The sequence below is a fragment of the Staurois parvus genome, unplaced genomic scaffold (genome assembly GCF_062004578.1).
Source record: "Staurois parvus isolate SC_StPar_1 unplaced genomic scaffold, SC_StPar_1.0 ptg000719l, whole genome shotgun sequence".
Taxonomy (NCBI): Eukaryota; Metazoa; Chordata; class Amphibia; order Anura; family Ranidae; genus Staurois; species Staurois parvus.
Window position 1 is genome coordinate 12053177 of NW_028318515.1, and position 12837 is coordinate 12066013.

Sequence of the window (12837 nt, forward strand, 5' to 3'; positions counted from 1 at the left end):
AAATATATTATATCTTAACTTAGCAGGTAGATGTTAGGAAGCAACAAATGATACATTACAGAGTTCTATGTGTTTCCTCCTTATTGCATTTACAATACAGTTTTCTGAAATATAGGGAATCTTTCATTGATGAACTGGTCTGCAGAGCATTGTAAACCAATTACAAACTGAAAATTAAATTATGAATTGTAAAACTAATGTGCTGTACAGTTCTCACCTGTCCTTTCATGCGCTGAATGAGCTCACGTAATAGATGAAATCTACATCTTCATAAACTGCTTTAATTTATCTGCTCTTCTCTGACAAATCTTGCATATCATACACTAGTCTGACTCTATCTGTGGATTGTGGTAGTTGCAAATTGTTATTCAGTCATCTGAACTGTTTACAGGTTTGAGAAAAATGGAGTAACAGACATATTTAAGAAAAAAATTAATCATGTATTTTATTACTTTTAGAATGGTTGCAGACAGCATAAATCGGTTTTATGACTGGTCCTTGATGTCCTCTGTTCCATATATTATTTCTATGTGATCATCAACTGAAATAATCAGAGTCATTAATTACAGCAGAGCTAAAGTCTCCTATCCTTTACAGCCAAGGAAGCTGCCATCTTAGCCTCTGTTTTATCTGCAGTTGTCATTGTTCTGCATATATGATCAATTATGACACCAGCCTTTTGATGGCTTGGCAGAGAGCACAAGCAACTGTGAGAGTTATCATTCACAGCATGCCTTTCAAGTAACTGTTTTGGGAAACCAATGAATTTAGTTCCACTTCCACGTAACAAATTATTCATATACAGACACAGTCAGTAAAGGCATTTTCAGTAGTTCATTTAAATATCTCCTATTGCCTGCACCAATTGTACTTCTGTATTCTGTTGACATTTGGTCAGTTGATTTTGTGCGATCTCCTACCACCAAATTTATCACCTTTACAATCTATCATTAATTACGAATTTCTGGCATATGTTCCCAAATTCAATAGAACTTAAGAATGTTTAAAAAAAAAAAAAGAACAACCCCATTTATTGTTACTGCATAGCGACTGTTTCACTTTAATACCCATAAGCTAAAGCTATAACATATGATTTATAAGATAAAGCACCAAGTATCACTTATGCACCAAGGAACTTGGGCTTGAAGAATAGTGTACAGAAAGCAGCAGATTTGAGGATTCTCCAGACACCAAAGCAGAGCTTTAGCCACCTCCCGCCCGATATACAAAGGAAATGGCAGACGGGCAGGAGTTCTCTTGTTCATATGGCATCCTCCAACCTCCCCCTTGGTGCGCTGTGTCCCTAGGACACAGAGGATCACTGATTTGCAGTAAAGAGCCGATGACGTAGGCTCTACCATGTGATCAGCTGTGTCCAATCACAGCTGTTCACATGTAAACAGGAAATGCCATTTATCGAGGAGAACCAGTAAGTGCCATTCCTCAGATTGGACATCTACACTAATCAGGGCACCCATTAAAAAGGTTGGGAGAACCACAATCGGGCTCAGGGTAGGATTTCTGCTGCTGCTCCTAATTTTGAGATATGGATTGCGTGCACGCCGGAAAATAATTACACGGACAACTGTCCAGTACAACCACCTTCACATCATCTCTGTTTATTGCAGGGCGGTGCTTAACCTTTTATACATAGAAAACAATAGAGTACACGTCACTATTACGTATATACAGTCACATTCTAAAAGGCACATTTTGCTTGGTTGAAATATAGGAGAAATGTAGAAACTTGATGCTTGCTTTTCATCCTGTTATCTCTTTTCACTCCCCTTCACATTCCCAAAGTCTAAGTAAAGGGTCCTTTCAGTGCGAAGGGAGGGGTTGAGAGCATCGCTCTGAGCAAAACAAGTTAAGGAGGACTGCAAAGCCCAGCAGACAAAATATATATATATATACTCACAACACATATATTTAGAAATATAAAAAAGTATAAAAGTAAATATGTATAAAATGTATATTTTAAACAGAAAACAGAATAGGCATTTTACCAAATCCATCATAGTCCCCCCTTAAAATGACTATTTTCCTCTGTCCCTATAAAGCCTAGCTCATCTGTCCTTATGTACCTTGGAACTCTTTTATGCTGTACGTTAGACAAGTGATGACTATTTCATCACCTCCCTTGCCACAGACTTTGTACATACGGAAGTCAGATGCTATCCCTACAAAATTGTGAAATTTCTGTTGACAGGGAGGGACTGTAGAGGAGTGAAAAGTTTATCCTCTTCCATCGCAAGGGGGTCCTCCTCTTCTTGATGGAGAAATATAGGTGTGCTGTTGTCTACAACCTTGCTTATTAACTTCTTTACAAATGGTAGAATACAACATACAATCAGAGCTAAAAGAACTAGAATTATTAATACCGTTACCCCTATTTGGGCGAGCACTTTTTGCCACCCACTCATCCAACTAAAATATTGATCCCACGGGTCTGAGATACCTGAGTTCTTCTTCAGCTCCACTGACAGATCTTCTAATTTCTTTATAGCCAGAGTAACCTTACCATTCGGGCCAGTATTGTCAGGAATATATGTACAACATGTTCCGGTTCCTTCTATCATTTTACAGACACCTCCTTTTTCCGCTAAAATCATGTCCAGAGCCATCCTATTCTGGAATGTCATGTAGGATGTAGGGGCTAGCTGGTCAACGATTCCTTGAAGGGCATCCCTGGTGTAATTCACAAACCTCTGTTGGTTGTAGTATATGTAATTTATCCAATCTACATTTTTATTAACAGTTATCATGGGAATCAGGGATTCAAAACCTGCTTTTACCTGGTCTCTGGCTTTGAATTCATTAGGCACCCCCCTTGGGACTCCAATGGCGTCTATATACACATGTGGGTCAAAACTTCCGGAGGGAGCTGTCCGCTTCCTCCTATGCCTAGATGCTGAGTCAGTGTATGTGTCAGGGGTATCTTCTGTTAGGATGTGGAGAGGCATAATGACCTTTGCAAGGGCACACTCACCAGTCCAACTCCCTTCCAATCTGGTTCTAATCTTTTGGTCCCCACAAATCCAGTATATGTCACCGAGAGACTGAGTCTGATTCTGCACCTTAACCCCTGGAATGTTGCTGTAGGTGGAACAATAACCTTCTGTAAAATTACCCAGAAACCTCCCTTTGCCTTTGTGTTTAGAGTAACAGGTGTAATTCCCTGGATATATAGTAATACCCTCTCCAGGTTTTGCGCTTTTAGTAACCATCGGATATTCCTTCTTCCATTTCTCACATGCGGAATGGTTAGTGGATGTGTTGGTGAACAGGCTGAGGAAACATTCCTCACTGTCTTGCGGGATCTGGAGAGGGACTGTACCTAAATGTGGCCTGGCGCTACCACAGACATAACAATTACTTTTGTTATGCTGGCTGGCACTGAACCTCATCCACTCAAGCCACAAGTTGGTATCAGAAAAAACAGTTTCTGCAGCCATAGTGTCCTCAAAGGTGGGATTTGCTATTGCCACCATGTCACCTATGGTATGAATGGTGGGTCTAAGGGGATTCACCACTGGTTCTGATGAGCGATACATGTCTTTTAGTTGAAACCTTTCCAAAGAACCAGTTCCAGAAAAGCTGGTCCTGCCTAACCAATAGATACCTGCATCACCAGGGCCAGGGTTCTCTATATTTATGGTGAGCCTTTCCCCCTTGGTATTACACCCCGACCTCAGAAACTTCATACGGTCAATAAGGGACCTCCCCTTTCCATCTTTCTTGTTTAGAGCACTCTGTGGTCTATATCCCCAGGCTGTTCCCGTATTCCATCCTACCGATCCCCAATAGTCACAATTCTGTCCCCAATAATCATCCGTGACACATATGTATATTTGGTCACCACCTTTTTCACATACCCGCTGTGCCCAGTTAGGATCTGGAATGCCTTGGCACCAAGCAGGAAGTACACTACAAAAATCAAAGGTAAAGGTGGCTACATGAGTGTTGGATGAGTTGTACCAAAATGTGGTAGTGCCATTTACCTTAGTGATGGCTACATGTTGAGCACCTGTTTTGGTGATAACCACCTGCTGGGCTTTTATCAAACTTATTAAAAAAAGGATATACAACAGAATCATCATGGTGTAGAAGACACCTATTCTTCAGGGGTTGGGACTTTTTTGCAATGGGAGGCGTGTATCCAGGTGTTTTTCCCTTCTAGCTTGACTGATGTAGCTGTGGTCAGCAGAACTTGGAATGGTCCTTCGAATCGGGGATCAAGTGAATTTTTCCTTGTAAATTTCTTCACCAACACCCAGTCTCCTGGCTGAAGACTATGAGTTCCCGAGTCTGCCTCTGGATCTGGAATGGAGGAAAACACTCGAGAATGGATATTGGTTAATTCTCTAGACAGACGTGTGACATAGCTAGTTAACACATCAGATTGTAACTGCAACTGTTGTGGAAAGTAACAGCCAAGTCTGGGGGCTGAACCAAACAAAATTTCATAAGGGGACAGGGCATGTTTCCCCCGGGGGGTGTGTCTGACACTAAACAGAGCAATAGGCAAACTGTCTGGCCAACTCATGTTAGTCTCTTGGGCCATCTTTAGCATCCTGTTTTTTAGAGTCCCATTCATCCTTTCTACCTTCCCACTGCTTTGAGGGTGATAGGGGGTGTGTAAGGCCAACTCGACCCCCAGTGCTGTCCAAATCTCTTTTGTAAGGGTTGCTGTGAAGGCTGGACCCTGATCACTCTCTATCACCTCTGGGACCCCAAATCTACAGACTACCTCACTCAGTAATTTCTTAACCGTGGTCTTGGCTGTCATGTTTGTAACAGCATAGGCTTCTGGCCAACCAGAGAACATGTCCACCACCACTAGAGCATATTCATATCGGCCACTTTTCGGCATTTGTATATGATCAATCTGTATTCTCTGGAATGGATAGAGGGGTTTTGCAAGATGTTTCTGCGGTGTCTTTTCCGTCCTCCCCGGGTTGCATTTTGCACATACTACACACGAGGCGCAATAATTTCTGGTTAAAGTAGTTATCCCTGGAGCCCAGTAATACTTGCTGATCAGTGAGTTCATTAAGTTCTTAGAGAGATGTGCATGTCCATGCGCCCATTGGACAACTGCTGGATACATATGTTTTGGTAAACAAGTTTTTCCTTTCATCGAATACAATTCTCCATCGTAGTCTGCTCCTTTATCAATCCATTCCAGCCTTTCTTCTGTATAAGCAGCCATTTGCATTGAAATCAGGTATTGCTTGTCTGATGGCACATGCACCACCAAAAATATCTGTGCTGAGGTCTCACTCTCCTCTTTGGCCACCTCAGACATTTTTCGTTGGTTTTTCGCTGCTTCTTTGGCAGCTATATCCGCCAAGTGATTCCCTCTGGCCTCTTGAGAATTCAGTTTACCATGTGCTTTAACCTTCAAGACAGCCACTTGGTCAGGCAGGAGCAGTGCTTCCATTAAATCCTTGATGGCTGGGCCGTGTTTTACCGGTGTTCCAGCCGCTGTCAGAAAACCTCTGGCTTTCCAGATGATACCGAAGTCATGAGCTACTCCAAAGGCGTACCTTGAATCTGTGTAAATATTGGCTCTTTTACCTTCTGCCATCTTACACGCTGTAGTGAGGGCTTGAAGCTCTGCTTCCTGGGCAGAGAAAGTTGGTGATAATGCTCCTGCTTGTAGAATTTCAAATTCCGAGGTCACAGCATAACCTGTGTGGTACTTGCCTCCTTCATCTGCATATCTGGAACCATCCACAAAAAGTGTGTAGTCAGGGTTTTCCAGAGGAATTTCACTCACTGTAGGAAGATGTGTGGTTTCCATGCGCATCATTTCAAGGCAGTCATGTGGAGTAGTGCAGGGGTCTCCTTCTTCACCTTCACCTTCTTCCCCCTCGAAAAATGGCAGAAGAGTGGCTGGGTTGAGGGCAAGACACCTTTGGAGGGTCACATTGTCAGGAATGAGGATGGAGATTTGCAACCGTAGATGTCTGGCTGTGGACAGGTGTCGGGGTTGTACCTGATTCAGGATGGCGGCAATGTCATGCGGTGCCAGAAGAAGTAGGGGGTGTGCTAAAACGAGGTCTGAAGTTTTGTCCAACAGTGCTTGAGCAGCGAAGACAGCTCTTAAACATGAAGGACCACCTCTAGCTACGGGGTCCAAATGGCAAGAATAGTACCCAATGGGTCTGGTTTGACCTCCATGTTCTTGAGCTAGGACCCCCGTGGCGTGACCTTCCTTTTCTGACACAAACAGTTTGAAAGGTTTCTCATAATCTGGAAGTCCCAAGGCAGGAGCAGTGGATATTGCTTGCTTCAGCAGAATAAAATTGTCTAGGGCCTCGCTGGACAAGGTAAATGGCACAGACTTGAGAGCATTGTAAAGTGGGTGCATAAGGATCGATGCATCAGGGATCCATGCCCTGCAGTAGGATATGAGTCCAAGAAAGGCATGCAGTTGTTTAGCTGCTTTAGGTTGGGGAATATCCTGAATTACAGCTACACGGTCCGGTGTAATATGTCTTGTGCCCTTGGAAATGCAGTGGCCCAAAAAGGTGACTTTCTTGGAACACCATTGTAGTTTGTCTTTGGAGGCCTTGCAGCCTTGTTCGGCCAAGTACCGGAGCAGCTTTTCAGATGCTTCTGTTGCTAAGGGCAGGGTATCGGCACATAACAAGAGGTCATCAACATATTGGAGCAGGGTCACAGTAGGATTCTCTGCCTGCCACGTGCTCAAGATCCCTGCCATTGCTTGAGCAAATTGGCTGGGTGAATTCTGAGCTCCTTGTGGCACAACTGTCCAGGTGTACTGCCGGCCCTCATGGGTGAAGGCGAAAAGGTACTGGCTCTCTTGGGCTAGAGGCACACTGAAGAAGGCATTGGCCAGGTCCACCACTGTAAATTACTCAGCCTCTGGAGGTACACCTGATAATAAGGTATGTGGATTTGGCACAATTGGGGTATCCAACACCGTGGCTTCATTAACTGCTCGCAGATCCTGCACCATTCTGTACCTGTCTGGTTCCCCCTTTGGTGTTTTCTTCTTGACAGGAAAAAGGGGTGTGTTACACGGTGAGGTGCAGGGGACCAAGGCTCCATTCTGGACTAGAGCAACTACATGTTTTGATATAGCTTCTGACTGCGCCATTTTGAGTGGATATTGTGGTTTCCGGGGCAATGTTGCGCCCTCTTTGAGCTTGACTGAAACCGGTGGCACTTTCAAATTACCGATGTCTTTGGGTCCTGTAGACCATAAACATATAGGGATCCTATCAAGTACTTCCTGTGGTATTACACCTGGGGTTATTGCTTCATGTAATGTCATCATGAGGGGTAAAGAGCACAAGGCAGAGGAGTCCTCCAAGGATAGGGGAGTGTGTAATTTCACTCCTCCTTCAGGTGTGAAAATAATTGAGGCCTGCAATCTGGACAGCACATCAGCTCCTAGCAGATTTAAGGGACATGTAGAGGACACCACAAATCTGGCAAGCAAATCAGGAAATGTCCCCACTTGGAGTGGCTCTGTAAGTGGGCTGGAGCGGGGCACCCCATCCACACCCACGCAGGAAACATCAATAGTGGAAAGGAAAGAATCAGCGGGCAGATCCTCAACCCTCAGCACGCTCCTGGCTGCACCCGTGTCAACAAGAAAAGTAGTAGGTTTTCCCTGTATGGGTAACGTAACCTTTGCAAGGGGTCCCCCAGTCTTGTTCGAGGACACTGCCATAAGGGGTGACACGGGTTTGCCCATTTCCTAACGAGAGTTGGGGCGTGGTGGTTGATATTCACGCTGCCCTTCTCGGGGGTCCCTGTCTTGTCTGGGATATCTTGGGGCTCTGCATTCTCTTCTAAAGTGTCCCCGTTTCCCACAGTCAGGTGATCCTTTCCCTAATATTGGGCAATGGTGGTGGACGAGTGTAGGTGGGATCTTCGTCATTGACCACCATGAGGGGCGCTGGTTTTTTCCCTTTTTGATTTTCTATGCCTCTGGCCACCAACAGTAAATCAGACATCTTCATAGAGCGGTATTCAGGGCGGGCCACTATCAGACCTTTCCTGATATCTTCTTTGAGCCCTGAGACAAAAGCAGTTGAGAGCATGTTTGTATGTGCCTTTTCATATTGAGAGAAGCCCAGATCATCAAAGGCCTGTATGAGTCTGGCATAATACTTCTCCACAGACTCCCCTTTATCTTGGGTGATGTCTTGAATCGTGGTAGTCTGATCTGCCAATTTCTCCTTTGCCCAGTCATGGAGCTGGGCACAGAACTCCACGCCTGAAGAATAGGAAATAACACTTGTCAGGCAGGCATCAGTGAAGGCCGTCTGCATAACTGGCCAGAAAACATGTCCTGCTTTAATTTGGCATAGACTGAGCAGGTCTTTCCAAGCAGCTGAGTAAGTTTCTTGTATCTGCACTACCCTGCGGTAAAAGGGCATTGGCTGTTTCTCTGGGTCAGGCAGACTCGTCACTAAGGCCGCTGCTTGTGATGGGGTAAAAGCGACATACATTACCGGTGCCCCTTCCGGTAATCTTGAATGTCGGGGCTGTTTTGTACACCATTCCTGTTTAGTTTGTACTCCACTGTGCGTGGGTTTGGGAGTCAAATCTATTGGCGCCCTTGTTGCTTGCAGCTGTCGATCACTCCATTCAGATGCATCGTCATTCAATTGGACATCTGGCATAGGTTTGGGAGTCATACCTATCGGCATCCTTCCTACTTGCGGTTGTTGATCATTCAGCTCGAATACATTGTCATTCATGTATCCGGCTTGTGAAGGTGAAGCTTCCATATTGGGGAAAACGGGAGTGTGGTAGGAACCATCCTGGTTTAGAACAGGGAGAACTGGATAAACTCCTTGTTTAGGCTTTCCGGGTGTACCAAGATGGCTGCCGGATGGAAGTGCACTGGGCTGGGCAGAAAGTGACAACACAGGTGTAGCAAGATGGCTGCTAGCAGGAAGTGTACTGGGCTGGGCAGGAAGTGACAACACAGGTATAGCAAGATGGCTGCTAGCAGGAAGTGTACTGGGCAGGGCTGGGGTGGTGGGCATAAAGTGGGCGTTAGATGAAGGGCAGGGCTGTTCCTGGCCTCCTTTGTTCTGAATTCTATCATCATAGGGCGGTGGTTTTAACACACTTCCATTTTCAATTTTGTGATACAAATACATTATACAATCGCCATTTTCTTGAATTTCTTCCAACCATCCTTCTTTATGCAACGCTTTTGCAGTTCTGTACCAAGCTTCTGCTACGTTCAGCAAACCGTTATCACATAACATTCCTCTCTGTTCCTGTAATAATTTACGCCAGTCCTCTGGCTGAAGTCGGGCAATGTTGACCTTCAGCTTACAAACTTTCGCTACTTTAGATAACTTTTTAACTGCTTCACTTCCTTCTCTCCTCTTCACTATATCACTTGCTAACAATCCTTGCTGTGGCTTGGCTGTCTTCTGACCCATCTTCCCCCTCTCTCTGGGTCACCCAACTTCTCACTCTGTTCTGTTCTTTCACCTTAGTCTCAGCTAACGGTTTCAGAGGCAGTGAGGGCAACTATTAAATTAATATCCCTATTCCGCTGCTTCAGAGGCAGCGCGGGCAACTATTAAAGTAATATCCCTATTCCGCTGCTCTCTGTCTTATCTCAGAACAAACAGTGATTCACAAATACACTCAGAACAGGACATTACACCTGCCGCCCCTCGCTCCGTGAAGCCTCAGCAGCTGAGCTAAACCCTCAGGGGTCTCACACCGTCAACCCCGAGTCACCGTCCGTAGACGCTTGTTGCAAGGTTCCGTCTTCCAGGGGCCAACAGCTCACCTGGTCAGAAATCTCATTGCAACATATTGCAAGGTTCCGTCTTCCAGGGGCCAACAGCTCACCTGGTCAGGACACTCATTGCAACTTATCTTTCAGTCTACTGAGTTATTACAGTCGCACAGGACGACAGACATTGAACAAATACACAGTCAGCAGAGATCCAGTGGCAGGTTCGTTAAACAGCCCCAGGCGAGGAATAAAAATTACCTGCCTCTAGAGGACCTCCGGAAGCCGACAAGACTGGCGCCAGACTGGTCAGAAACAAATCGCACAGTGGTAAGTATAAAAAGTACCTACCGTACTTAGGGTTGCGCAGGCCCTTTTGTTCTGTCCCAGCCAGCCGCTCAGTCCCTCGCGCGGTCTTCCGTCAGTCAGAACCTGGGGCCCCACGTGGGCGCCAGCTAAAAAGGTTGGGAGAACCACAATCGGGCTCAGGGTAGGATTTCTGCTGCTGCTCCTAATTTTGAGATATGGATTGCGTGCACGCCGGAAAATAATTACACGGACAACTGTCCAGTACAACCACCTTCACATCATCTCTGTTTATTGCAGGGCGGTGCTTAACCTTTTATACATAGAAAACAATAGAGTACACGTCACTATTACGTATATACAGTCACATTCTAAAAGGCACATTTTGATTGGTTGAAATATAGGAGAAATGTAGAAACTTGATGCTTGCTTTTCATCCTGTTATCTCTTTTCACTCCCCTTCACATTCCCAAAGTCTAAGTAAAGGGTCCTTTCAGTGCGAAGGGAGGGGTTGAGAGCATCGCTCTGAGCAAAACAAGTTAAGGAGGACTGCAAAGCCCAGCAGACAAAATATATATATATATACTCACAACACATATATTTAGAAATATAAAAAAGTATAAAAGTAAATATGTATAAATGTATATTTTAAACAGAAAACAGAATAGGCATTTTACCAAATCCATCACACCATTAGTGCTGCCCTTCAGTGCCCATCATTGTAGCTGATCAGTGGCAATTAATGCCACATATCGGTGCTCATTAGTGATGCCTGTCAATGCCCATCAGTGAGCCTATTCGTGCAAATCAGTCCACATATCAGTGCCAATCACTGCTGCCTTTCAGTGCCCATCAGAGATGCCTGTAAATGCCCATCAGTGCCTCCTCATTAGTGCAGTCTATCAGTGCCACCTATCAGTGCCAATCAGTGCCACCTATCAGTGCAAGTCAGTGCCACCTATCAGTACCAGTCAGTGCTGCCTATCAGTGCCATATATCAGTGCCCATTAGTGCTGCCTTTCAGTGCCCATCAATGATGCCTGCTATTAGTGCCACCTATCAGTGCATGTCAGTGCCACCTATCAGTACCAGTCAGTGGTGCCTATCAGTGCCATATGTCAGTGCCCATTAGTGCTGCCTTTCAGTGCCCATCAATGATGCCTGCTATCTATCAGTGCCACCTATCAGTGCAAGTCAGTCCCACCTATCAGTACCAGTCAGTGGTGCCTATCAGTGCCATATATCAGTGCCCATTAGTGCTGTCTTTCAGTGCCCATCAATGATGCCTGCTATCTATCAGTGTCACCTATCAGTGCCCATCAGAGCCACCTATCAGGATAGCCTCATCAGCACACATCAGTGAAGGAGAAAAATTGCTTATATACAAAATTGCATAACAGAAACTAAGAAAAACATTTTTTTTTTCAAAATTTGTAGTGTAGTTGTGTGGGAGACATAGAGTAAGACCAGATTTCTAGTGCATGCACATGGGAGTCCCGAGCCATGGCACAGTGCTCTGAAGGACTGGCATGGGTATGCCGTTCCTTCAGAGCGCATGCACCGGCTCTCAAAAAGAGCTAATATCCCCAAAACCGTGCACGTTTAGGAGATATTCATTTTACCTATAAGTAAGCTTTATTATAAGCTTACCTGCAGGTAAAAGTGTTACTACCAATTTAAAGCAATTTGGGCCACATTTGTACAGCATACAGCAAAGTGCCCTAACCACTTGCCTACTGTGCACTTTCACCCCCTTTCTGCCCAAGCCAATTTTCAGCTTTCAGTGCTGTCACACTTTGAATAATAATTGTGCGGTCATGTTACATTGTACACATATGAAATTGTTATAATGTTTTCCCCACAAATATAGCTTTAATTTGGTGGTATTTAATTACCACTGGGTGTTTTGTTTTTTTCCAAACAAACAAAAAAACATGAAAATTTTGTTTCTATTATAAAATTTTGCAAACAGGTAATTATTCTCCTGTGCATTGATAAGGCTGCACTGACAGACTTCACTCTTGAGGCGGCACTGGTGGGCATTGATGAGGAAGCACTGATGAGGCTGCACTGATACGTGGCAATGATGGGCACTGATAGGGAGCACTGACTGGTGGCACTAACTGGTTTGTCAGCATTGATGGGCACAGATTAGCAGCACTGTTGGGCACTGATGAGCGCACTTGGGGCTGCACTGATAACCTGGGCACTGATAATCAGTTTGGCACAGCTGATCACATTGTAAAAGGCTGCTGGTGCACGATGCTGAGAGTGCGTGTCTGACGCATTCTGGGAGGACGTCATGTTATGCCCTCCCAGAACTGGACGACTGTGCTGTAGTCGTCATTTGGCTATAGTGCAGTCAAGAAGTGGTTAAAGTGAGCCTGTGTTTAGCCTGCAACCAGTTCGGTGGATCTGAATGAAAACATACACCATACATTCTGAAGGTCATGCATTTATGGTAAGGTGCACATGAAATATTTGTGGTGGAGGTTGACTCCCTGGTATGGGATACACTATATTGCATTCACGTGGACTTTGTAACCTGTTGTGGACAGCTTATACATTAAGATCTTTGTGATTTGTTACATGGACTTTCTTTACACTGGTATCTAGCATTGTGGTGTTTTCTATAATCATTAAGTGCAGCACATTTTTTACTGATTTGTATGCTATGATAACTATTACCTAGTGTGCTTGCATCTAATGTTCACATAATATTTATTTTGCCATTAGCGCAGTTATTGCTTGCTTACAAAGCCCACATTTTCCAGTTCTTCCTT

At 44.7% G+C, this 12837-nt stretch overlaps 2 protein-coding genes across 3 annotated transcripts in view; one reads left to right on the top strand and one right to left on the bottom strand.

Moving 5' to 3' along the window:
* ADGRD1 (adhesion G protein-coupled receptor D1) overlaps positions 1–12837 on the top strand; it is an 827296-nt gene that overhangs the window by 435985 nt on the left and 378474 nt on the right. The window lies entirely within an intron of this gene.
* LOC149445564 (syncytin-1-like) lies at positions 1600–4100 on the bottom strand. The gene has a single exon (XM_089653750.1). The coding sequence runs from the start codon at positions 4098–4100 to the stop codon at positions 2181–2183; it is 1920 nt and encodes a 639-aa protein (XP_089509876.1). The 3' UTR covers positions 1600–2180.